This window comes from Uranotaenia lowii, chromosome 1, assembly GCF_029784155.1.
Source record: "Uranotaenia lowii strain MFRU-FL chromosome 1, ASM2978415v1, whole genome shotgun sequence".
Classification (NCBI taxonomy): Eukaryota; Metazoa; Arthropoda; class Insecta; order Diptera; family Culicidae; genus Uranotaenia; species Uranotaenia lowii.
Genome location: NC_073691.1, coordinates 113800639 through 113824821, shown reverse-complemented (window position 1 = coordinate 113824821; position 24183 = coordinate 113800639). Strand labels below are relative to the sequence as shown.

At 35.8% G+C, this 24183-nt stretch overlaps 2 protein-coding genes and 1 long non-coding RNA gene across 7 annotated transcripts in view; 1 reads left to right on the top strand and 2 right to left on the bottom strand.

Moving 5' to 3' along the window:
* The window catches only part of LOC129739008 (neuroendocrine convertase 2), a 48260-nt gene extending 46338 nt beyond the window's left edge, over positions 1 to 1922 (bottom strand). Inside the window, exons 1-2 of one of the 3 annotated variants that reach the window (XM_055730367.1) lie at positions 1791 to 1922; positions 864 to 1254 (exon numbers count right to left, since the gene is read on the bottom strand). In XM_055730367.1, the coding sequence (XP_055586342.1) occupies positions 864 to 1061 (198 nt within the window). In that variant the 5' untranslated portion in view covers positions 1062 to 1254; positions 1791 to 1922. The other 2 variants (XM_055730365.1, XM_055730366.1) reach the window with 2 other exon arrangements.
* Positions 1923 to 4848: 2926 nt separating this feature from the next.
* On the top strand, positions 4849 to 22739 carry LOC129739006 (uncharacterized). The gene is made up of 3 exons (XR_008735714.1): positions 4849 to 4980; positions 22233 to 22370; positions 22433 to 22739. It is a non-coding gene; the product is annotated as an uncharacterized LOC129739006 (long non-coding RNA).
* The window catches only part of LOC129739005 (uncharacterized), a 51996-nt gene continuing 41051 nt past the window's right edge, over positions 13239 to 24183 (bottom strand). The window contains exons 2-3 of one of the 3 annotated variants that reach the window (XM_055730362.1): positions 13600 to 14619; positions 13239 to 13540 (exon numbers count right to left, since the gene is read on the bottom strand). In XM_055730362.1, coding sequence (XP_055586337.1) covers positions 13317 to 13540; positions 13600 to 14619 — 1244 coding nt within the window. In that variant the 3' untranslated portion in view covers positions 13239 to 13316. The remainder of the gene's footprint in view (positions 13541 to 13599; positions 14620 to 24183) is intronic. The other 2 variants (XM_055730364.1, XM_055730363.1) reach the window with 2 other exon arrangements.

Here is a 24183-nt window from a genome sequence, read left to right as displayed (position 1 = left end):
TGGAGGTTCTATTCAGAATACAATCGTGTATGTAAAGTTTAGATTTTATATAACTATTTTATCATTAGTATAATTTTCTATCACAAAGTTATTTTTCTTACAGGTTTATAAATTTAAGATTTTAAAAAAGGATTGACAAACTGTGTTAATGGTGCATTCTCTCTTTGAAATGAAATCCAGATCTCTTGCTCATCTGCAAAACATCGATTCTTTGAACGGAGTTATGCAAAGGTATTGCAGATTATGAACAAAATATTTTATTGCTGAATAATCCCCGGGTTAATTCTTATTCTGATCCTAAATCAAATATATCTCTTGCTCAGCAGAAAATCCATTCCCTGGTTGAAAAAGCCTGAAGGTATGCTTGAAACGGTTGACTATGCAACGTTCAATTACAAAAGCACCATATGTATGGCTGAATTGATGCTTAATTTTACCGATGTTGCCATGTAGGTTGTTTTCCGTGGTAAAAAATAAATTGTAGAAGAAATTTATATACAAGCAATGTGCGAACACGTTTGACCGAATTTGTGTTATCAAGTTCAAAGTTATCTCAAGATTAGTTAAGTAAATTTCGCCCTGATCCACCTTGTTTTCTGCTTAATATTTGAAGTAGGACGAAATAAAGTATGCAGGTACTAATTTATGTTTTTGAACTAAGAAAATTTCCATATCGCCTTATTTTTGTTAACAGATGGCGTACTCGTCAAAAAATTACGGCAGTTATTTTGCTTACTGAAGGCATCTATGAGTAAATTTAAGTTTGCATATTTGGCAGAAAACTTGAAATATGATATATCAATAAAATTTAATAATAAAGGAAACTCTTAACCGCACTCTGAACCCCACAAATGAATACCTACCATTCCTAGGTTGACGAATCCATTACGTTCAGCGATGTCGTGAGCCTGGGCATGATCGACGTGGCGTTTGAACCGCACGAGGAATGAACTCGTGAATACTCTGTTTGGATGAGCATCAGACGAACTATGAATTGTCACCACCAGGCAACATGCAATCAACCCTGCCGAGATGTAACACCATTTCGGAATAAACATCATCACCACTATTGTACCTGGGACTTAGCACAGTGCTTCTTCAGTAAATCGCACACTACTGTGTTACGCGCTTTCACTACGAATTACTCCCAGTTGTTAAGCGTGTAGGACCAATAAAATTGTTGATGCGATACAGACGGTTTTCCAGCCGAGTGCCGTATGTGTATTTTGACGCAAAACAGCCTGTGGAGTTTGTCTGTGTATGCGAGAAAATGGATTTAAAAATCAATAAAATATGTTATCTTGAGAAAATGTTCAAATTGGTATTACGCTGGAAAAACCACGACTACAAAATTTTCCTAGCAGTTTATTATCGACTGGGCGCCACAATTGAGTGTTTTAACTTTTTTCACCAGAACCATATTGTTACAACATTTCAAAGTTTTATGATATGCTTCCATTATGTTTCACTCACAAACAAGATTCCGATTGAAAGTTTCTGGGAAATTTAGTGGGTACTGTTCCTTTTTTGAACTTCCGAAGCATACAGCAATAGACCAAACCGACCGTTCCTTGTTCCACAGTTCCGGAATCAACCGAGTATCCGGAAAATCAGCCCAGCGACGATAAAACGAACCGACCTGCTTCACGCTTGCTTGGCAAATGATTGTTGGAAAATAAGCACAATACACACACACATCTCTGAGATTCACAATGAACGTATCATCTGTTAGGTTAACTCGTTTTTCCTTCATCAGCAGCTCATTTCAGTAGCTGAGAAGATGGGGGTACCTGTATTGTACACCATGCAGCGCCAGGAAGATTTTCCCAATCTCAAGATTTACTTCCAATCGTCCAACTCCTGCCTGAATGACCCATCCGTAGGCGGGAGAGCTTTTTCATTGAGGAGCAATATTTCACCCCTAGCCTTATTCTTTTTTTTTTAGATTTTCTCACCAATACAAAAAAAAACGAGGAAAAATACCCGTCTAGTTACAACAAAAAAAAAAGAGAATTCATCACTATCCAGTATGACGACACAGAAACCAAATTTGTATATTTTTCCATGCATGACAGCCAGGCCATTCTCTTCGAACATGCGTACAACACGCTTCTTGAGCTGTCAATGAAGAACTGTGAGATTTTCCCATTAATCAATAATGATGTCCAGGAAAGAAGCTTTATCCTACATATGAAACTAGCCGGATAACCTAACAATTCAAAACTTTCATCTTGTGCTTTAACCTTAACCACTTCAAAAGTCTAAAGCGCGAAAAGCACGAAAGGTCAGATTATTTTTTAGACTAAGTTTTTCAAAGCGTTTGCTTATGGATATTTTTGTGGAAATCGAAGCTTCTGCGTACACTTCTACTCTGCGAGGTCGGCAACGAAAGATATTTTCATCGGCAAAGGTAATAGTAATTGCCTGAAAGATGAGGATTGAATCTGAATCAGAAATATAAAATCTGAACCTGTATCCGGAACTTGAATCTGAAATCTGAAATCTGAATCTGAAATCTGAATATGAATCTGAAATCGGAATCTGAAATCTGAATCTAAAATATGAATAAATCTGAAATCTGAATCTGAAATCTGAAATCTGAATCTGAAATCTGAATCTGAAATCTGAATCTGAAATCTGAATCTGAAATCTGAATCTGAAATCTGAATCTGAAATCTGAATCTGAATCTGAAATCTGAATCTGAAATCTGAATCTGAAATCTGAATCTGAAATCTGAATCTGAAATCTGAATCTGAAATCTGAATCTGAAATCTGAATCTGAAATCTGAATCTGAAATCTGAATCTGAAATCTGAATCTGAAATCTGAATCTGAAATCTGAATCTGAAATCTGAATCTGAAATCTGAATCTGAAATCTGAATCTGAATCTGAAATCTGAATCTGAATCTGAAATCTGAATCTGAAATCTGAATCTGAAATCTGAAATCTGAATCTGAAATCTGAAATCTGAAATCTGAAATCTGAAATCTGAATCTGAATCTGAAATCTGAAATCTGAATCTGAAATCTGAATCTGAAATCTGAAATCTGAATCTGAAATCTGAATCTGAATCTGAAATCTGAATCTGAAATCTGAATCTGAAATCTGAAATCTGAAATCTGAATCTGAAATCTGAATCTGAAATCTTTGTTAGTTTATTTTTCGGCATATCAGTTAAAACGTATATTATTGAAGAAAGAATATCAGAAATGAAAATTGATAAAGATGGACAGAGAAGTGAGGAGAAAATTTACAGATGTTGAAAAGAGCGAAAGAGCATTTTTGCGAGAAAAAACTAATTAACGCACACCATACTTTACCCCGCAACATTTCATTATTTAGGAGAAGTATAACCGGGATAGAGGTGGCACTGCGATGGAACCATTGCGCGCAATAGGAAAGCTTTCTGGAGCTTAACGTACGCCCGTGTGTTTTGCCCGTTCGGAGTATACGAGTTCACCACGTGTAGACTTCGGACCAACCAGATTTCATTGTATAGGTTCACAAAATTTTCGAGGCCGGAATTTAGCAAAATTTCGCTCAATTTTGACCAGCTAGAAATTTAGCAATCAATTACAACTAAATTAAGAACAAATCAACTAAAGAAATTCAACACATTACAACCGGAAAATATTCTGTTTTGGAATGGTTCTTACCTTCATGCTTCCGTTGTCGATTCGGCCATCATTTTGTTATCCACTTGGCCATAAAAGGTACCGCCGGTATCAAACTGCACCCAAAATAATAAAGAAATTATTTATACGGGATTTTTCACGTAAACTAAGATTTTGCTGCATAATGTCGATTCTACGTGTGTCTGTAGTAAACACAGCGTATAACGGAAGCCCTGGTAGTAACTAATTTACTTCCACATAACTGACTCATGAATTTCACGTAAAGTCTAAGTGGATGGCTTACAATACATTTTCTCAAGCGTGGGTTATTAAATTCTAATTAGAACAGAAGCTGCCATCAGTCAGCAACTTTTATTTACTATTTTAAAAACTCGTGTTGAACGTTGTGTTTGTTTTTTTTTTGCTAATCTCGTGGATTTACGGATACCTGAAACCGTGGCCGTAATTTCTGGCACTCAAAGTTTCAGTTAATAGTAGAATAAATTCTGCCTCAGTCCGTAAGGTGGTTCTTCTGATTGAAAAGTTCCGGCAAATCGAGAAGGATGTCATATTCGGTAGACCACCGTTTAATAGCTTCAAAAAAGCGTTTGCATTTTGGTAAGTTCGATTAAAGATATCTTTTAAAATCTGTTTCAGTATCTGAGTTCTCAATAATTTTCAGGCAAGTCAACTGTGATCTAAATTGGAAACAAACCCAAAAGAAATGAAGGCAAGTTTCGTGTACTCCATCCATAAATTTCACAATACTTGTGATAGTGACAAGTAGTAGTGGTTGTGTGTTGTGATAAATAATTTAGAAAATAAATTTAATTCGATTTAGCTTTATTGTTATTTATTACAAAAAAAAAGCAACGAGAAAATTGACCCCAATTGAATTTCGAAACTAAAATTATTTCATGCGTTTTTCATAATCGCACCTTGTCGAACAATCCTAAAATTCACGTAAATTGTAGCTGAAGCTCATAGCGTGCGAATTCTTATTGAGGTGCGTTCACATGGTTTACTCGTACAAGCTACGTGAAAATCAATTGGATAGAAATTATGTAGTTTTTCACGTAGCCACGACGTGCGGATTATTTTGGGTGTGCAAAACAGCACTGACTTTTTTCTTAGCTGCGGCAAAAAAAAGCTGCTGCAAAACAAAGAAAGCGGCCAACAAACTTAGTTTTTACTAAAATCAAGCAAAATCAACTTTTTGCTATCGTGTTAGTAAAACGAGTCCAATTGCTAATCGAAAGTAATCGCCTATTTTTGCTAAGTGAAAGCTCAGAAATTTTGTGTGAGGTTAAGGTAGTGCCACCTCTATCCCGGTACTACTTCTCCTAAATAATGAAATGTTGCGGGGTAAAGTATGGTGTACGTTAATAAGTTTTCCTCGCAAAAATGCTCTTTCGCTCTTTACAACATCTGTAATTTTTCTCCTCTCTTCTCTATCCATCTTTATCAATTTTCATTTCTAATATTCTTTCTTCAAGAATATACATTTTCACCGATATGCCGAAAAATAAATAAACAAAAATTAATTAACGGTGGTTAACCTATCTTAAAGAATCTGAAATCGGAATCTGAATCTGAAATCTGAATCTGAGTTCTGAATCTGAAATCTGAATCTGAAATCTGAATCTGAAATCTGAATCTGAAATCTGAATCTGAAATCTGAATCTGAAATCTGAATCTGAAATCTGAATCTGAAATCTGAATCTGAAATCTGAATCTGAAATCTGAATCTGAAATCTGAATCTGAAATCTGAATCTGAAATCTGAATCTGAAATCTGAATCTGAAATCTGAATCTGAAATCTGAATCTGAAATCTGAATCTGAAATCTGAATCTGAAATCTGAATCTGAAATCTGAATCTGATATCTGAATCTGAAATCTGAATCTGAAATCTGAAATCTGAAATTTGAATCTGAAATCTGAATCTGAAATCTGAATCTGAAATCTGAATCTGAAATCTGAATCTGAAATCTGAATCTGAAATCTGAATCTGAAATCTGAATCTGAAATCTGAATCTGAAATCTGAATCTGAAATCTGAATCTGAAATCTGAATCTGAAATCTGAATCTGAAATCTGAATCTGAAATCTGAATCTGAAATCTGAATCTGAAATCTGAATCTGAAATCTGAATCTGAAATCTGAATCTGAAATCTGAATCTGAAATCTGAATCTGAAATCTGAATCTGAAATCTGAATCTGAAATCTGAATCTGAAATCTGAATCTGAAATCTGAATCTGAAATCTGAATCTGAAATCTGAATCTGAAATCTGAATCTGAAATCTGAATCTGAAATCTGAATCTGAAATCTGAATCTGAAATCTGAATCTGAAATCTGAATCTGAAATCTGAATCTGAAATCTGAATCTGAAATCTGAATCTGAAATCTGAATCTGAAATCTGAATCTGAAATCTGAATCTGAAATCTGAATCTGAAATCTGAATCTGAAATCTGAATCTGAAATCTGAATCTGAAATCTGAATCTGAAATCTGAATCTGAAATCTGAATCTGAAATCTGAATCTGAAATCTGAATCTGAAATCTGAATCTGAAATCTGAATCTGAAATCTGAATCTGAAATCTGAATCTGAAATCTGAATCTGAAATCTGAAATCTGAAATCTGAAATCTGAAATTTGAATCTGAAATCTGAATCTGAAATCTGAATCTGAAATCTGAATCTGAAATCTGAATCTGAAATCTTAATCTGAAATCTGAATCTGAATCTGAAATCTGAATCTGAAATCTGAATCTGAAATCTGAATGAATTTTAATCTTTGTTTTGAACGTAGTTTTTATCCCAATAGTCTAAAAATGGCTAAGGTAACGCCCATTTATAAATCTGGCGATTTTTCCTTATGCAACAATTATCGACCCATTTCCGTTCTACCTATTATAAATAAAATACTAGAAAAAAAATAGCAAAAAGAATGGTTTCGTTTCTAAATAATAATTCCTATTTTTATCCTATGCAATACGGCTTTAGAGAAAAATCTTCCACCAATAATGCTGTTATTGAACTTATAAATAGCATTCAACTGAATTTGGATAAAAAAGAGGATGTTCTCGGTTTATTCTTAGATCTATCTAAAGCGTTTGACACGGTAGATAGGGAAATACTTCTTGAAAAAATGAATTTTGCTGGAATACGTGGTGCCAATTTAGACTTGATCAAAAGCTATTTCTCAGAAAGATCTTAATTTGTTAACCTTGATGGCTATCGTAGTTATTTAACATCAATCGATATTGGCGTTCCCCAGGGATCTGTTCTCGGACCTCTGTTTTTTACTATTTATTTAAATGATATTGCTGCTCTTCCTCTTAAATGTGTTCTTCGATTATTTGCTGACGATTCTGCGTTCTTTTACAATAACAATAGTTCTGAAGAAAACGATAATAAGCTTTGTTCTGACCTCACATTATTGAAAGACTATTATCGCATAAATAAGTTGACTTTGAACATAGACAATTCAAACATATTAATTTTCAAAACCTCTCAAAGATGCACTCCAAACTCCTTAGAAATCACCAAAACTAATTTCCTTAGTCTTAAAGGTGTAATCATTCTGCCGAACTGTACAATATCGAAAATAACATTATTCCTGTTAGAGGCCTGTATATTTTGCATATATGTAGTTTCATTTATTTAAGCATTACAAATAGTACTCACTGCAATATATCATTCAATCGTATTAATCATCAATATTCAATGCGGAACAGAAATATGTTAGTTCGCCCTTCAATCAGTTCTTCGATTGGAGAACGTTCCTCAACCTTCATCTAATTTTAAAAAATCTGTCAAACAATTTCTACTGAATCCAGAAGTGTCATCAACACTTTTAAAGTCATACAATATTTTTTCACTTTAACTCTATTTAAAAAAAACATGTTTATAAATTTATCGAGATTAGTTTCCATTGTTATTCTTGTTATTTTTTTGTATCGTTGAATTTATCAATTTGATTATATTTTTTATTTTATTACCACTCGTCAGTTATTAGTTTAGTTTCCAAAATATGTTTGCTTTATATTCACCATACAACTCATTAAAGGGCAATGCCATTGGAGTTTTAATACAAATCTCATGTATGTAATGTATTTGTTATGTTGTAAATAAATAAATAAATATCTGAATCTGAAATCTAAATCTGAAATCTGAATCTGAAATCTGAATCTGAAATCTGAATATGAAACCTGATTCTGAATCTGAAATCTGAATCTGAAATGTTTTAGCTTAGATATTGTTCTAGCGATATTGTCGTTATTATTCACCTGATTGTGATTGTGATTAGCACAAGAGAGTTTTAAGGGACGAGCAATCGATTCGAAGTATCAAGATTAGGGTCAGGGATCGGCCAAAGGGGTCGTCCATACAACACAAATGCTGTTTAAGCGATATTGACGTTATCATAAAACGGATTCAGTTAGCATAGAATTGATTTGAAATTTATTCATAGGGATGTAGTGATAAAATCAATATGATTTTAGGTGTTGAATTTCGAGTTATTGTACAACGAAAATGAATAATTCTTTCGAACCATCCGCCGCTTTTGCGACATTTTCGTGAAAATTAAATGGATCAACGTACGAATTAAATAACGGGATTCGAAAAGAAACTGATATCTATGTAGTTTGTGAAGTTGGGTTCATGCCTTATCAATAAGGATACTCTTAAAGCGAAAGTATTTTTCTTCAGTGTTAGGAATATCGAGATTTTACTTTATTCATCCAATAACATTCAATTCGATAACATTTTTACTGTTGTTAGTGAAACGAAGTTCGTAAGGGATCAGCTAGGTCTGAAATAAGAATAAGAGTTATGACAATATTTCAATTGAAATAAGTAGTGGCTCCAGAGAGTTTCAGATTAAGCTTGCTATCAGAAGTGCTGGGAACAAGCATCACAATCTCACTGAAGAGTTCTGAGAATCTCAATCCTTAATATGAACCAATAACGACGCCGGCCTAGTCCGTATAGTCGATAGAGGAAAAAAAAAAGTACAGCACATGTGATGATTCGTTTTGAGGAGACCGGCTGTAAAAATATGGACATGGTATCAGATGTTATAGCGAAGTCGTTTGACTTCGAACATGAACTTTAACAATACCGAAGTTTGAAAAACTTTGTTTTGCCTTCCCCGTGTTCATCCTTCGGATTTGGAAATGTCCATGACGTCTTGTTTGGTAACCGTGAGCTGTAGGTTTTTCAGCGCTCGGGGGTTATCGATAAAGTTTTTCATTTGAACCAGCGTCTGTACTTCTCTTAGACCATTGACAGTAAAAATTGATGTTGCTGCATTTTGAAATAACTGTTCAGTTGGATAGAGCCGTGGTCTACTGTAAACTATTTTCAAGCATCTATTTTGGATAGTTTGTAGTTGCTTCAAGTACTTAGAGTTCATCTGTGCTTATAGTGCGTTGTTTGTTGGATCGTGGTTGAGTCGACGACAAGATTCGGGATTATCTGAGCTGTATTCGAGCGCGGTGCTCTGAATAGGATGTACCTATTTTGTTTTGGAAAGATTGAGCGAAAGTAGATTCTCAAAAAAAATATTCTCCCAATGTCTTCAGATCGATATTCATGTTACGAATTGTTTGCTCTGTATTATCACCAATATACAGAATTGAAGTGTCGTCAGGAAAAAGGCGAGATTTCTCACGTAGCTCAAGTTTTGGTAGGTCATTGATATAAATCAAGAACAACAATGGACCTAAGTTGCTGCCTTGTGGAACACCGACTCTTAACTCGAATCGACATAGTTGACTGGTGAAGTTGTTGGCAATCACATATTGATTACGATCGACGAGAAGACTATTTGCTGCTCCCCTGATGCCATACACATTCAGTTTGTTAAATAAAATCGTATGATCAATTGTATCGAACGCTTTCTTGAGATCTATGTAAAGTATTCCTACGGATGTCATCAATAAGTTCGCAGGCAGCGGGGAGCGTACTGAATCCACTAAGGAAGCCGTATTGATGATTTTACAAAATATGACGTTGATTTAGGAAGTTCAACAATCTAGATGCCAACATTTGCTCAAGAACTTTGCTTATGACAGATAACACCGATATTGGTCTGTAATTGTTAACCTCCGATTTGCTACCTTCCTTATAAATTGGTATAACCTTTGCCGTCTTAACCAGTCTCGATAGTTTCATTAAACACATCCCTCATGATGGCTGAGAAAATCCAGTGGTGTCTTTTTAACCCTCATCCGCATTAGGGTGTCATTTTGACACCATTGCAAGTTTGAAGGCTTGTAACTTTTTTCAGAAGCTTCAAAATACAAAAATTTCTTCGGGGACCCTAAATGAATTCAAAAGTTCTTCAATATTGCATCTTTACTTTTTTTATGGACGAACCCTGGAAGCCTGGACAAAAAAACTCCCTTTTCCGACTTTTGGTGTCATTTTGACACCACAAAAGTAAAATCTATTTAAGTCGTTTGAATTATTAAGAACTTCATATAAAACTTATATCAATAGAAACCTTGTAATGTAAGTAAAATATGTTTAGAACATTATATACAGCTAAAGTTACAAGTTTTCTCGTTATTCAGCATGAAAGAAAAAAATCTGAAAAAACATGCCTCACGAAAACTGTTGTAGTTCATATGTTACACGTCCAAAAAAATATTTGCCTTATGCATATGAAAGCTGAAGTTAATGCCTACATCAAGAAGACAAGAAATATTTTTTTTAATTTTTTTTAATGAAATGGTCACAAAAAGTTCAAAAAAGTGGTCTAAAAAACCTACTTTTCATTCGATTGCTAGTAAATACTGTTTGAGCGATGGTAGAGTTTTGAAAAAAATATGACTACAAAATGTATTAAAATTCCAACATTTTGCTGTCTTTAGATTTTTAATGCAACAAAAATTGAATTTACTGGAATTTTTCAAAGTTCACTACTTTGCGCGATTTTTTTACAAATTGAAATTTCATCTGTTTGTGTGGTCCACCGTCAGGTTGTACCCGGATTTTCAGTGCTTTTACTTTGTTTGGACCAACCAAGAGTATATTCATTGGAAAGCACATTTAATCTTCATTCTAGTGAGGTGCTGCAATTCACGCTGTGAGATTTCACAAAAATATGAAAATTATAAACATAAAATCATTCCTGAATTCCTAGAACCACAAGCACCGCGTCCAGCAAAACGTGTTTGTTTGCTCTCCGAGAAGGTACGGTGGGTGGTGATTCGGGCAGAGAGCGAAGCCGACAGACGAAATAATGATGCGTGTCGTACGTTTCTCGGTTGGAAATTTTCTATTGACAGTAGTTCTCGTTTGCTAGTCACGACACGCATCATTATTTCGTCTGTCGGCTTCGCTCTCTGCCCGAATCACCACCCACCGTACCTACTCGGAGAGCAAACAAACACGTTTTGCTGGACGAGGTGCTTGTAGTTCTAGAAATTCAGGAATGATTTTATGTTTATAATTTTCATATTTTTGTGAAATCTCACAGCGTGAATTGCAGCACCTCACTAGAATGAAGATTAAATGTGCTTTCCAATGAATATACTTTTGGTTGGTCCAAACAAAGTAAAAGCACTGATAATCCGGGTACAACATGACGGTGGACCACAAAAACAGATGAAATTTCAATTTGTAAAAAAATCGCGCAAAGTAGTGAACTTTGAAAAATTCCAGTAAATTCAATTTTTGTTGCATTAAAAATCTAAAGACAGCAAAATGTTGGAATTTTAATACATTTTGTAGTCATAATTTTTTCAAAACTCTACCATCGCTTAAACAGTATTTACTAGCAATCGAATGAAAAGTAGGTTTTTTAGACCACTTTTTTGAACTTTTTGTGACCATTTCATTAAAAAAAATTAAAAAAAAATATTTCTTGTCTTCATGATGTAGGCATTAACTTCAGCTTTCATATGCATAAGGCAAATATTTTTTTGGACGTGTATCATATGAACTACAGCAGTTTTCGTGAGGCATGTTTTTTCGGATTTTTTTTCTTTCATGCTGAATAACGAGAAAACTAGTAACTTTAGCTGTATATAATGTTCTAAACATATTTCACTGACATTACAAGGTTTCTTTTGATGTAAGTTTTGTTTAAATCGGTCCAACACGCCAAAAGTTATAACGATTTGAGCTTGTGGTGTCAAATTGACACCACAAGTGCTGATTAGGGTAATGAAATCTAATGCGGATGAGGGTTAAAAAGTTTTCCGTAAACATGTCTGCTACATCCTTCTTCTCAATAACTTGATCGTTTTTTTTTAGTTTGAGTTCATCTATGAAGACTCTTTATCTCCAGTAACTGATGTTATATTTTTCCAGATCATTAGTTGGTTCGGCGTATTGAACAAAGATTGGTAGTTAACTTGTTTAGCATGTGCTTTTTCCCTTACCACCCTAGCTGATAAATGTTTCAGGAGGGATTTCAATTCGCGGTAATATGGGCCAACGTTTGCTTCTAGTTCATAGATTATGTTTCATTTTATTCAAATTCCATGGGTCAAATTTCCTCCAAAGACACGTGCAACTTTCGTGACAACTTAAACAGTTCTGGAGAATTTACCTTTTAATTCTTGATATAACTCAATCAGTTTTCTCAGTTTTTCACTCGCAGTTGACAGATTCCGCTTCGAAAGACGAATTTAAATGGTTATGGTCGATGATCACTTTCTCTAAATCTCGAGTAGTGAGAGTTTTCCAAGCAAGATTGACGAAATTATCGTAGAACTATCACTTATTTCAGGATCTACGGTCGCACTTCTAATATGATTCAACAGTGATTCGGGACAGACTACGTGATCGATGATGTTGTTACTGCTAGGTCGTGTAGGATGAGTATTGGTAGGATTAGTAACTGCCATGTTAAAACATTTCAGGGTGTCAAATTAGCTCTGTGTGGTTTCATTTGTTAAATTAGGCTGGAACAAATATCAATTTCTTCTTTTGTCAACCCCACCCCTCCTTTGAAATTTCTAAAAACCCGAAGGGGGAAATTAATAAAGCTTGAAGTTATTTATGTAAATTTCAATAAAAACTCCAATATCTGGAAGATAACAAGACCAAAAAACCAATTTAAGAAGATGGATGTTATTTCCCCTTTTTGTTTTTTTTATTTGATTGAATTATTCGATAAAAAATTACTTGATTTATAGGTTGTGTGAAACGATATAACTAGTATGCAATTCTGTTGCATACAAGCTCCCGTGCAATTATTTCCAATTTATTTGTTTTTCGCATTATTTTTTATTGTCCCACCCCTCGCGATGTTCCAACTCCGAGTGACAAAAGAAGGATTTGAAATTTGTTCCGGCCTTATTAACACAAATATTTACATCACCAACCAGGATTTTTGTAACATATGGCTCATATTCAAGTTGAGAAAAAAAAGGAGCTTGAGGGATAACTTGAAGGCCTGTAAATCGCGTGTACATTTACATGTATACTGGTAATACTAAGGCGTATTTGGATGTGATGGAATCTGTTTTCATTGACATTCGAAAGTTCCTCATTGATAAGAGCATTTTTAACGAAGATTGTTAATTCAGAACTCTTGAAATAGAATACCATACACATAGGTATGAGATTTTGAAATGTTGAACAATGAAAAAATTTGATATATCATATATAACACTGTTTATTTACACATTCTTTTTAAGAGGTGCTCATAATTTTAACAAAAATATAGAAATTTTATGGTCATTTTTGAATACCAGTAGTATCTGTATCTTCGCTCTGCGATATTTCTTCCTGCATTTGAATCTTCAAGCGTCTTGCTTGCTGACGCTTAAGAGCTTCCTGACGTTTTTGCTCTATTTCTTCTTTCGTACATTTACGTTTTTCGGTTTGTGGTTGTCGATCGCTGCTGTCGGGTGCCGTCTCCAAACTGTTTGACGAACAAGGGACTTCACCCAATTTTGCTACTGAAATTGAAAGAAAATTGTAAAGTTGCGTGAAGGCTACCAAAAAAAATGAAAATTACCTATTCTCGGAATGTCCAAATAATTGTGTTCTAATGTTTTGGCAGACACGTGAACTTTGATGTGACTTGGAGACTCAGGCATTGACTTGTGCCTTATTAGTGAGGTAGCTTTTTTTGAGTTGTTGCGGCATGTGTTTTCACTGTCTTCATTGCAGTTTACTGTTACGGCAACTTCAGCCATTTGCGAAGCTTCGATCAATAGAGAGTCGAAATCTGAATCATTCAGTGTAACATCATTCAACCTACCGACGTCATCCATCGTTCGACTTTTGATCAAACTTTTCCTCTTTTCTGGTTTGCCTTTTGGAACTTTTTCGACTTTTAAAGCACTTTGTTTTTCAATTGATTCGAGCAACATAATATCCAAATCAGAATCGTTGAATGAATCCATTTTGACTGATTTCAAGCTGTCGTCAAATTTAGGCACCAAGGTATCATTGCTTACATTTTCTTCATTTTCAAACGTACTCAGTTTCACTTTATTACAGTCGGCGATTGATTTGGAAAAAGAAACAAAAATATTCTGTTCTTCCGAACAATTCTTCGCATGTGGCCGATGAATAACAATCGATGAACAGTCTTCGATTGGATTGTTTACATTCATGTGCGTTTTCATCTCGGACTCTTGCATTATTTTCAACTCAGTTTGAAACTTGTTAAATCCTTTTAGCCGTTCAGTTATTTTTTTCTTTTGCGCTCGCGAAAATTCGGCTTCATAGGTAGAAGTTGCATTATTCTGCATCATCAAGGGACGCGGTCTTATGCTTTTAGATTCCACCAACGATGCTCTTTTGGGGCTGTTCCATGCCCAGGATACACCTGAAACTACATTGCTGGTATCCTGCGATAAAAGGAAAGCCGGAGAGCACTCACTGTCATGAGCGAGTGGTGAGCCATCGTTTGTTTTAGTGCTGCGCTTCCTTGTGTTTAAAGGTGTGCTACAACTCGATTCCATAATATAATTCGACTCGCCGGTTTTTGAATTTGGGTTGTTTTTGATTGGTGATTTGGGTGAATCTACTGAAAAAGAATGGGGAAAAATTTAGGTTAAAAATTTTATACATATTTGGAATCATAAAATATTTTTTTCTCTTGTGCTCTTGCTCTTGTCTTTCACTACTTTCTATTAGAGATATAAGTTCAATAGTAGGGGAAAACTGTATAAGACGCACCAGCGGGGTAAGATGGCACATGCCAATCTTTTTCAAAAATACACTAACTTATGGCTTCTAATAACGTTTTTCTTCATATATTACATGAAAAGTTATGAAAACGACTTTAGTTTTTAGAAACAGAAGGATTAATGGAATCAACATGAAACTTGTTATTTTTCATGGGTAACATGTAAGGTTTTATGGTAAAAAAGTCTGCGCAATCTGATGAAACTACAGCTTAATTTTTTTCCACCCCGGAAGACTATAAATATTTTGTTGTATTTTACTAACTTCTCACAAACTTTAACTAAAATCAATCTGTAATATCTTTCGACGTTGACGTCCAAACCCCTTTCGCTGAGTTAATCCATGCAAGAGAGAATCACTCTTTCTCTCTCTGTGTTTACATTGTAACTCAGACTCAGATACGGAATTGATGATCAGTGATCAATAAAGAATTCAGTCTCAGATTGGTGGCTAATTCCGATCGACGTGTTATTTATTACATCTCCGAAAACGTAAGTGAAAACTTAAGTACCGACACTAAAATTGACGACGAGGAAAAGTGGTTAATTATTTAAATTCACTTCCCGCGTATGTCATTTGCTGTGTTGCACTTTTTTCAACAGTAATTCGTGCAAGGACGCGTGTGAAAACTTTAGAAACGAGTGGCTTGTAGAGCCAGCATAAGCTGTGTTAAAAGCCCTAATTGTTTGAAGTGCTAAGTGCTGAAACAAAGGAATTTTTCATCTGTTTTGTGTAGGCTGAGCTATTAAGCAAGAGAGCTACACAATAGAGCTTGCCGGTGGATCGATGTAAAGCTAAAGCGGGATTCTTCAATAGTAACGCCATTTTGGAGGAGAAATTGGAATCATTTGTACTACCAACGCTATTGTTCATCATTCGTGGAAGCCGAGCGAGAATCAGCTGGTGATTGTTTGGGTTTAGTGGTGACTTGGTGAGACGGCTTCTGCTGAGACGGATTCTGGTGAGAAGGATTTCGGTGAGACGCATTCTGGTTAGACGAATTCGGGTGAGTGGTTCAGCACTGTTGGAAATAATTTGGTGAGTAATTCCGTGATTTTGTACTTTTAGTGACTCGACCTCTTTCGATTGCACAATTATAATGGCCAATGTAAATGGAAATATTATTGGTTCCATGCAATGTTCCGAAAATCAATCAAAATAAACACTCAGGATGCGTTTCCTGTTGGATACATTCTGATTGTATAATGGGATAGCGCCTCTCGCAACTGCTTCGCCTGGCTGGTATGCAATCTCGATCAGCGCTCCTATCAGCTATGCAAACCGAGTCGCATCATTCAGAATCATCGGTTTAGCAAACATCGCATATCGGAGATGAGAAAGATACCAACTGATCCAATCTGAATGTCGCTCACTCAGTATCCGCCTGGCTGATTAGAAATTGAAAAGACGGCGGAAGTGACCATCTTTCCATCACAAACACAACTACTGTTTGATTTTATTCTTACTGTAGTAAAAAAAGCTGTAAAATCAAATAAATTTATTAATTGGCTATGTTTAAAATCAAACAACATTTGCTAATGATCGGTTACATGTATCACTCGCTCACTGCCTGAACCATTCACTCCTGATCCTAGCCCAACATGATTCGCCGTATGCATCGCTCAATGGTGAGATTCCAATTTGATGGTAGTGCTGCACTGTTTTGACAGCAAGCTTCGTGCGAGGTGATCTGTATTTTAGCGATGAATAGAACGATCGATGATCGGATAAGTCCAGTAGCAATCAATAACAAAACCCGATCGCTATACGTTCAGTTGCGAAGTGCATTCAGGAACATTCATTGAAAATTAGTGATTTTCGGAACACTGGTTCCATGAAACCCTATGTTCCAGAAACAGTGTTCAGTCAGTATGCCGAGCGATTTGAACACTTTTTCGAATTTAGTCAAACCCCTGATGACCGAAAAAGGTTTTTTTTTATTACATTGAGCGGTCCTGTAATTTTAAGCGAGCTTAAATTGCTGTTTCCGGGTCAAAATTTGTCGTCTCAAATCTAGATTCGATAGAAAGGATACTGACGTAGTGCAGTGCTTCAAATTAGAATCTAGAATACAGACAGAAGATGAAACGGTTGAAAGCTTTATTTTAGATTTGAAATTAACAGCTTCGCAGTGTGACTTGAGCGATTATAAAGATAAGGCAATACGAAACAGAATTTTAGTGGGAATCAGTGACAAGGAATTGCAACGAGAGTTATTAAAACAGAATCGCTTAACACTGCAAACTGCTGAACGCATAGTTACCCAATGGGAATTGGCTTCAAACAGAGCAAAAATTTTAAGTAGCAACAATCCAGAAAATTGTTATGTGGGATCAGTAAGAGAGAGGTTGGGAAGAAGGGCTTATCACGGTGGCAATCGATTCCAATCAACTCCGAGAAGAGATGCAGACTACCGTAGCCGCAGTAGGAGTCGTGGAGAACAGAGGGACAGGAGAAAGAAGCAATGAGAACCGCTACTCCAATCTAATTTGCAACCGCTGTGGGCAGAAAGGACACACTAAAAGGCAGTGTAGCGTCTCCTTTAACAACAGACCGGGTACCAGCAGAACAGATCGTGTTCAAAGTGTGGCTGTTCCAGATCCTTCACGAACCACTATGGGTAAAATAAATCAGGCGCTGACCAGACTTAGAGTTAGGTTGAGTGAGGACTCTGAAGAGGATGATTCATCACCAGGTGATTATTATTTTTGTATGAAGGTGTCAAATGTGAACAGGTCAGATAGCTCATGCTTGCTAAATGTTTTTTTTTCCTGTTGGGGAGAGAGTCCACTGCGACCATTAAGTTGATCTATTGTGGTATTACCCCGCGTTGCTATTTTTACTTTGCTATGCTACTTGACACCCCTGCACTATTGGTTGAAGTTGCAGTTGTTTACCGGTAGCACTACGAGCACACACATAACTAGGTAGGATCTCCAAGTGCAATCTAAGTTCCCTTGAAAAGATCCATCCACATGCATGTGCTGCATCATTGGGGCGTACAATTCAAAAGTATACACGGCTAGCATTTCACTAATGCTAAAACCGCCAACCTTCATCATACTATGTGTGCCAGGTTATGTCACGACCGGGATTCGATCTCATGAACGTTGGCTTAGAAGACAAGTATGCTATCCTCTAGGCCACGATCTGCTGGCTTTGCTAAATGTTAGTTTGGAAGGAAATATTTTCACTACGGAAGTTGATACTGGCTCAGCTGTGTCTGTAATGGGAGAAAACATGTTTCGTAAATTTTTTTCTGTTCATCTTTTCAAAAGTAACAGAAAACTAGTATTTGAAACGGTGCGTGGTCATTTGGAAATTCTAGGAGAGGCAAACGTACCAGTAAATTTTAACAATTGTAGGGAGAAACTTCCCCTGATTGTTTTGAAAGAAAGTATGTACACTCAGAAATGAAAAAAATATGAAAATTATTATATTTCAATAACTCCGATATTTCTCTGACATTAATATCCAGAAATATTAAAAAATAACTATTTCAGATATTAAAATTTATGCATCCGAACAATTTCTTGGCGTGTAATGATCCAATGCATAAAATTTAATAACCGAGATATTATATATTATTTTGTTCAAACAAACGCTTTGTGCGTTTGAGTCCCAACTAAACGGGTATGAGCACATGCTAGATTCTTCAGTTGCTAAATGCCTTTCAACTTGACTGCATGCAGATTCCATTCTCTTTAAATATTTAACTGAATCATATTTAAAAAGGATGGACTCAATTGCAGCAAGTAATATTACCAGCGAAATGTACATGTTTTTATGCTATGGTCAATTATGCACATTGACCATAGAACATGAACGAAAATCAAACGATTTTCGTTTGCTTTTTCAGATTATTTCTGCTTTAAGCGTTTGCCTTTACGTTACGGCTCAAACTTTTTTTTTCTGACCACCAGATGTCGCTCCATAACATTTCTCAATGCATAAATTTTAATCGCAGAAATATTTCCCAGTGAGAAATATCCCAGTAATTACACCATGAGAAATATCCGTGTGCGTAAAGAGGGAGATATGTGAAAATACCTAAAAAATAACTGTTTGATATTTTATTTATTTCTGAGTGTACCAGCCAAATTACAATTCTTATCCTCTCATAGGAAGAGAATGGTTGGACGTATTTTTTCCATAATGGAAAAAAACATTCGCTTGTGGAACTTCAAGTATAAAAAATGTTACAGTGTTGCCAAACAAGAATAAAATTATAACAGATCTTAAGAAAAAATTTGCAAATGTGTTTGAAAAGGATTTTTCTCAACCGATCAGAGGGTACGAAGCTGAACTTGTCCTTAAAGTTGAGTTGTTCCTTATGGACTTAAAGAAAAAGTTTTAGAACATTTGGCAAAACTGGAAAGAGAAAACGTAATTACACCAATTGAAACGAGTGAATGGGCGTCTCCAGTTATTGCGGTAGTAAAGAAGAATCAAGACATTCGGTTAGTCATAGATTGTAAAGTGTCCATAAATAAATGTATTATTCCAAATACCTATCCTTTGCCAGTAGCTCAGGATATTTTTGCGAAACTTTCAGGTTGTACTACGTTTTGTGTTTTGGACCTTGAAGGGGCTTACACTCAATTGTCATTATCAGAAGAGAGCAAAAAATTCATGGTTATTAACACCATCAAAGGTTTATTTACTTATACACTGAGGTTTTTTTTACGCGGTTTTTTTTACACGGTCTTTTTTACACGGCTTTTTTTACGCGGATTTTCGAATTAACGCGGTTTTTTTTTACGCGGATTTTCGAATTAACGCGGTTTTTCAGAGAAAATATTCTAAGACTTTTTGAAAGGAAAACACTTAGAATCTTTTTGTAGTTGGGAAATTCTTAGCTCTGAGACTAAGAACGTGATACATGAGATTTGTGACCTGAGACCTGAGACTTGAGACCTGAGATTTGAGACCTGAAATATGAGACTCGAGATCTGAGACACGAGACTTGAGACCTGAGACATGAGACATGAGACCTGAGACATGAGACATAGGACCTAAGACATGAGACCTAAGACATGAGACATGAGACATGAGCCATGAGACATGAGACATGAGACCTGAGACATGAGACATGAGACATGAGACCTGAGACATGAGACCTGAGACATGAGACCTGAAACCTGAGACTTGAGACATGAGGCATGAGACATGAGACGATCTGAATTCCACACTGTCAAATAAGCCTCACTATATTGTACTATTCTATTAATCTAAGGGGCCGTTCAGATACCACGTGAACAGAAAATGAGATTTTTTACCCCCTCCTCCCCCTCCGTGGACAAGCGTGGACATTTGGCAAACCCCTACCCCCCTCCCCGGATGTCCACGTGGACAGATTTGAAATAGTTTTTTTAAATACCTAAACAGAAAAAAATTTTGACTGTTACGTGTCACTGAAAACTGCAACCTTTAAAAGAAATCACCTGTAATGAACAAAACCTGTAATTTTTAATTGTTTTCCTTGAAAGTTAACGAAGATTTATTTCTTATTGCAGCAAATGTCCTGTAAAAAAGTTGTGCACAAAAAATTAAATGTCACGTAGTCATGTTTTCGACCTGTAAAATAATGGTAAATGGCTTGCTCGTTTTTGTTACAGGACATTTGCGTAATTTTACAGGAACTAATTTTTGCTGTGTATAATTTGACAGTTAGAAAACACCACTTTTTGCCTTTTTGTTATAGAATTGGCTGATTTTGAAAAAAAAAAAGAAACGAGTAAGAATTTCCTGGTATCACAAATTTTTTTAAATATTAAATTTGTAAATTATTAAACTTATCACTTGCTTTTAAGTAGCTACTAATTGTTTAAACTTAAACTGGAAAGCTTTGCTATTTCAAGATTTTGATTTAAACCTCTTAATATTTATTCATCTTTAGAAAATATTTTTAAAGTAAGAATGTCCACGTGGACATGACCCAAACCCCTACCTCCCTCTCCGTGGACAAGCGTGGACAATTCCATACCCCCCTCCCCCCCTCAAGTTGTCCACGTGGTATGTGAACGGCCCCTAATTGATTTTGTTTTTTATCTTAAAAATAAACTATCATTGAACGCACATTTTTAAATAATCATGGTTCTTACGCGTTTTTTCAGTAACGTGCTTTTTTGCGCGAATTTTTTTAATTAAAATGTATTTTTTACTTGGCTTTTCGAATTTCGGGATTTTTTTTTTCGTGGATTTTCGAATTAACGAGGTTTTTTTTTACGCGGATTTTCGAATTAACGCGGTTTTTTTACGCGGATTTTCGAATTAACGCGGTTTTTTTTACGCGGATTTTCGAATTAACGCGGTTTTTCTTACGCGGGACGAAATACCGCGTAGAAAAAAACCTCAGTGTAATAGGCTCCCTCAAGGCGTGTCTTCAAGTTGTGCAATATTTCAGAGTACAATGGAAAAGATTTTGGGAAATATTGAAGGAATTTCTGTATATTTAAACGATGTTCTAATTTCAGGAAGTGATGCTGACGAATGTAAAAGACGATTATTCCTTGTTATTCAACGTTTATCAGTGGCTAATATAAAAGTAAACTGGCAAAAATGTAAGTTTTTTGTGTCCGAGCTATCATATTTAGGGCATATTATATCAGATAAAGTTCTGAGTCCATGTCCAGATAAACTTTCTACGAGAAAAAATGCGCCGAAACCAACGAATACAACTGAACTAAAATCGTATTTAGGATTGATTAATTATTATGGTAAATTTGTACCTAAGCTTGCTTTACATCTTTCACCCCTCTATAATTTATTAAGAAAAGATATTAAATACAAATGGACTGTTGAATGTCAAAAATCTTTTGAAGTTAGCAAGGAGGCTTTGTTGAAATCGAAAATTTTGGATTTTTATGATCCCACCAAGCCTTTAGTTATCATAACAGAAGCTTGTAACTATGGATTGGGTGGTGTTTTGGCCCAGGTAGTGGAAGGAAAAGAAAAACCGATAAGTTTTACGTCTTTTTCCTTGAATAATGCTCAAAAGGCTTATCCTATATTACATTTAGAAGCTCTTGTGCTCGTTTGTACTATAAAAAAATTTCACAAATATTTATACGGCCACAAGTTTACGGTAGGTGTGTTCAACGAAACCCAATCGAAATCAATTGAAATGGATTGACAGTTGATCAGCTGTTTTTTCAATTGACTTCGATCGATTTCAATTAGGCTGTTGGTTGAACAGTCATTCACTAACACTAACACGCTGTGTTTGTTGTCATTTTCTTATTCAGCTGTGCTTTTTGAGGTTTCGAGATTCTTTCAGCATTTAATACAGAAAGTTTTAGGCAATTTAATCAAATCAAACGTACCCACTGTATTGTTTGCCATATTTTTAGAATTTTAGACGCGTGCGTTCATTAATAGTCGTAGATCATTTTGTCCGATAACTTCGTTTGTCATCATTATTTAACTGACGTATTTTTTTTCTTTTTCCAGTACGAAATTGGTTCTGGGAATGAAATTCCTCAGAGATGGATGACTGCTGCCAAAACAAGACGGTAGACAGATAAAAACAAATCCGGAAACCGCTGACGGAAGTTTATCAGAGGCACCAGAATTTAAAAACAGAAAAAGGTTAGTATTTTATTATTTATGTAAGCAGGTTATGAGAAAAAGTGATTATTGTTTTTGTTTAGGTCCCCAATAACTAGAAGACGAAAGCCGACTCATAATGGAAACTCATCACCTCGATAATTAAAAGATGTCTTCCATCCAGGCTTGGTTCCGGTTGAGGAGTGGTGGAGCCATTCTAGGCTACAGAAGGGCCAAATAATCTCAGGAAAACATAATTTGCAGCTTTTTTAAAATTTAACGAAATATGTCATTTTTACCGGTTCACCGGTTATTTTTCAAAAATGTGCACCTCCATAATTAATATTGTATTATGACTTTTGGGATATGGAAATATTGTAATTAAAAATAAATTTCTTCTGTTGTTCAAAATATGTATTAAGTATTTATTTTAATCTTATTGTATTAAATATCACTTTTGCTTCGGTGCAGCAACTGCACTGAATAATGCTACTAAAACTGCATCACTTATACAGCACCTCTGGCACATCACCGCCGACGAGACATATACCGACACCATTTTCACTAGCACCTGCACGGTCCACAGAAACGAAACACAGAATCAACTGTTTTTGTCTCTAGCAATTGCCAGACACCATTCCAAAACTAGCACCACCGACACTAGCACGACTGGCAGCACCATCGACTTAGCACGAGTGACACAGCACCACCGACTTAGCATGAGTGGCACAGCACCACCAACTTAGCACGAGTGACACAGCACCACCGACTTAGGACGACTGGCACAGAACCACCGACTCAGCACCCGACAGAGAACACCGAACCAAATGACATCACACTACTAACACTGCACCACCAGCACAGCACCTCTGACTCAAACTCAACATCACTGGCACAGCACCACCGACGCTGCACCGATTGACTCCAGTTTCATTTACACGGATCACACTAACAAAAGTAAAAAACAAACCAATTCAGCTGTTTTTGACAATAAACAACTGCATTTGTGTTAGTGTAATAGAAACCGATAGAAATGAATCCTGCTGCCGAGCTTGATCGATTTTGACTGGTTTCGATCGATTTCAATTGGCTTTATTGAACGCCGGTTCGATTTGTTTCGACCAAAACATTGGCTGAATGAACGGTCATTTACCGATCGAAATCGATTGAAACCAATTTCGATTGGCTGTTGAACAGGCCTGCTATTTACAGATCACAAACCTCTTATAGGAATTTTTGGCAAAGAAGGAAAAAATTCGATTTTTGTTACTACACAGCAAAAAAATCTGAATCAATCCCTAATATTACACGTCATTGAACGCGAATTCATAATGTAAATTTACAAAATCAAAAAGGTTGAACCATTAACAGCACTAAGATTTGAATCACACTAATATCACATGACACAGAACACGATTTCATGTGTAACTCGCGGACAGCTACACTCAGTGGGTGGGAACATGGGAAGGAGAGATTATGGTGGGACTCAGGGTCGTTACAGGAAAATTCACTACGTTACACCGTCTTCTGGAGTAACCTCACGCAAAGGATTCCAATTACAGCTAACATGTTTTTCAGAGGTGCCGAAACGGGTGGGTACCTCTCATGCTATCAACCAGAGTCGGAAATTCAAAATATGAAAAACAATGCCTGTGAATTACTGAGCGGACCACCCTAGAGAGAGATTTGATAACCATTTTGGTTCGAAACTTTAACGAATCCCGGAAGTGTAAATCGATTACGGATTTCTACAATTACACACTTTTTAGCTGCGATTACAATAATGCTTAATTTTATTTACGAATGGGCCCTGGCATGACATCACACACTATATACTTGCGGCTTTGTTTCTTCC